This window comes from Ovis aries, chromosome X (genome assembly GCF_016772045.2).
Source record: "Ovis aries strain OAR_USU_Benz2616 breed Rambouillet chromosome X, ARS-UI_Ramb_v3.0, whole genome shotgun sequence".
Lineage (NCBI taxonomy): Eukaryota > Metazoa > Chordata > Mammalia > Artiodactyla > Bovidae > Ovis > Ovis aries.
In genome coordinates, this window is record NC_056080.1 from 36,655,492 (window position 1) to 36,657,505 (window position 2,014).

The window sequence follows — 2,014 nt, forward strand, 5'->3', positions numbered from 1 at the left end:
TACCCAAGAGAAATGAAAGCATATGGACATACAGAGACAGAAACACAAATATTTACAGCAGCTTTATTTGTGATAGCCTCAAATTGCAAATAATCCAAATGTCCATCAAAAGGTGAGTGCATAAATAAGTGATGCTATGTCCATACAATGGACTAGTAACAACGACACAGTAACTACAACAAAAAAGAATGTGCCTTCACTGCGCATCCTGGGAGAATGCAAGCTTCACATGGTGCCTGCATTGACCCGCCTCCAGGAAGAATCTAGCGGCACCTGGCTACGTGGTCTCCTAGCAACCGGAGAAGCCGGGACAACAAACTACTAAAGCGGTGAGTCCCCCTCGAGGCCAGGGGAACCATGGCAGACAAGAAGTGGCTGCTAGGGCCGGGGCCACTGGAACCAATGCCCCTGGGTATGAACTGCAAGCCCTGGTACAAAGACAAGTTACCCTCCAAGTGTTTCGCAAAGCACAAGAAGGCACTCCTGAAGTTCCCAACATACCTGGACAGCCGGCAGTGGGTATTTGTGAAAGAGGGGCTGGACGACTTCCGGAAGGGCTGCCCACCTTGTGAAGATCTGATCACTCGAGGACCTAATGAGGGCTTTCTCCCCGTGATTGCTCACAGAGTTCCCCAGCATGCCCCACCAAAGAAAAAGCTGCCTGCGGAAGCAGAGGTATTCTCCACGCTTTCATCAGCCCAGCAAGCACGGAAGGCATTCGTGGAGGAAATTGAAGCCCACCTGACCAAGCATCCATTTGCACTCTACACAAAGCTGGAGGAAGATCTACCTGCAGACCTCTTATTAAAGGTGCTGGAAGTGCTCGATCCTGACAGAAAGCTGGAAGACTTGTGGGCTTACAGTCTGGGTCCCAAGAGAAAAAAGAAATTCCCCAGAAAGCTTTGTGAAAAACGCCCTGAGACGGTCGAGCTGGAACCTGTCAAGGAGGCTCCCGTGTCACACCCAGCCAGTTTCTATTATGAAGACAAAAAGTCAAGCAGAAAGGATTCACTCACTGATTTGTCTTTTAATGTACCAAAAGGAATTCGGAAATTCTGCAAATGGATTTCTACTTTCGGAGACTTGGGCATTGACGAACAGTTCATCATGAAACTGTGTGAGGTTGGCTGCGACTGCCCACCAACCCATGACAAACCCTGCATGAAGAAAGTATCCCAGGTTTCTTCAAAGGTAAGGTTCGGCATCAAGATAGGTAAAATGGAGGTGAAAAAATTCTCCACGGAGGAAAGAAACTGGGAGAGGAAACTCCAGAAACCACACAATCCTTATAAACCTGACTGGGTGAAGATAAGGTATGGTGCATGGTACCTGCAGCCCAAGTTGTGGAAAAAGCTAATAAATGACGAACCTTTGATTGACCCCAAGGCCTTACTTGAAGGTGGGATTTTTGGAAAGAAGTTTCGTGAACAGGACATTCTTGAAGATCTTTATGGGACAATTGCATTCAAAGATTTCATTCTAAGCAAGGGCTACCGGATGCCAGACATCCTTGAGAGGTTGTTCACCAGGAAGGGATGGAAATATGATTCTGTTAAGACTCCTATACACAAAGTGATAAAAATCAACTTAATGGGAGAAGATGATGCACGGGAATATGCTTAGACATTTTTCTATTTACTACTTAACTTGGCTTTTTTCTCTCTCTCATTGTAACATCCATCAGAATTCATGGTGAGTGTCCATCCCACCATATATGTACAACTTTGACTCTACATCTGTAAATTTAATACCTAATGCTTATAAACAGTTCTCAATGACCTTCTGCTTGGGTTTTTCAACATTTTATCAGTTTTTTCGCCTATGAAATCAATATTCACAAATACTCTTCTCACATTTTATAGCATTGTGAACACCACATTGCTGTATCAGTTATTTGTAAAAATAAAACCACAAAAATAATTACTTTTTAAGAGTATGATCTAGCTATGTCAGCTACAAAATGGGATCAATTTCAAAATAATTGTGCTAAGAAAAAGTAGACATGCATGCAGTT

The 2,014-nt window shown here is 43.8% G+C and overlaps 1 protein-coding gene across 1 annotated transcript; it reads left to right on the forward strand.

The window, feature by feature from the left end:
• Positions 1-357: 357 nt before the first annotated feature.
• LOC101119283 (protein FAM47E-like) lies at positions 358-1,623 on the forward strand. Its single transcript, XM_042242309.1, has one exon. The coding sequence runs from the start codon at positions 358-360 to the stop codon at positions 1,621-1,623; it is 1,266 nt and encodes a 421-aa protein (XP_042098243.1).
• Positions 1,624-2,014: the final 391 nt, after the last annotated feature.

Bases quoted from the DNA above. Each gene is read 5' to 3' on its own strand.
- LOC101119283 (XM_042242309.1), top strand. From the start codon at position 358: ATGGCAGACAAGAAGTGGCTGCTAGGGCCGGGGCCACTGGAACCAATG.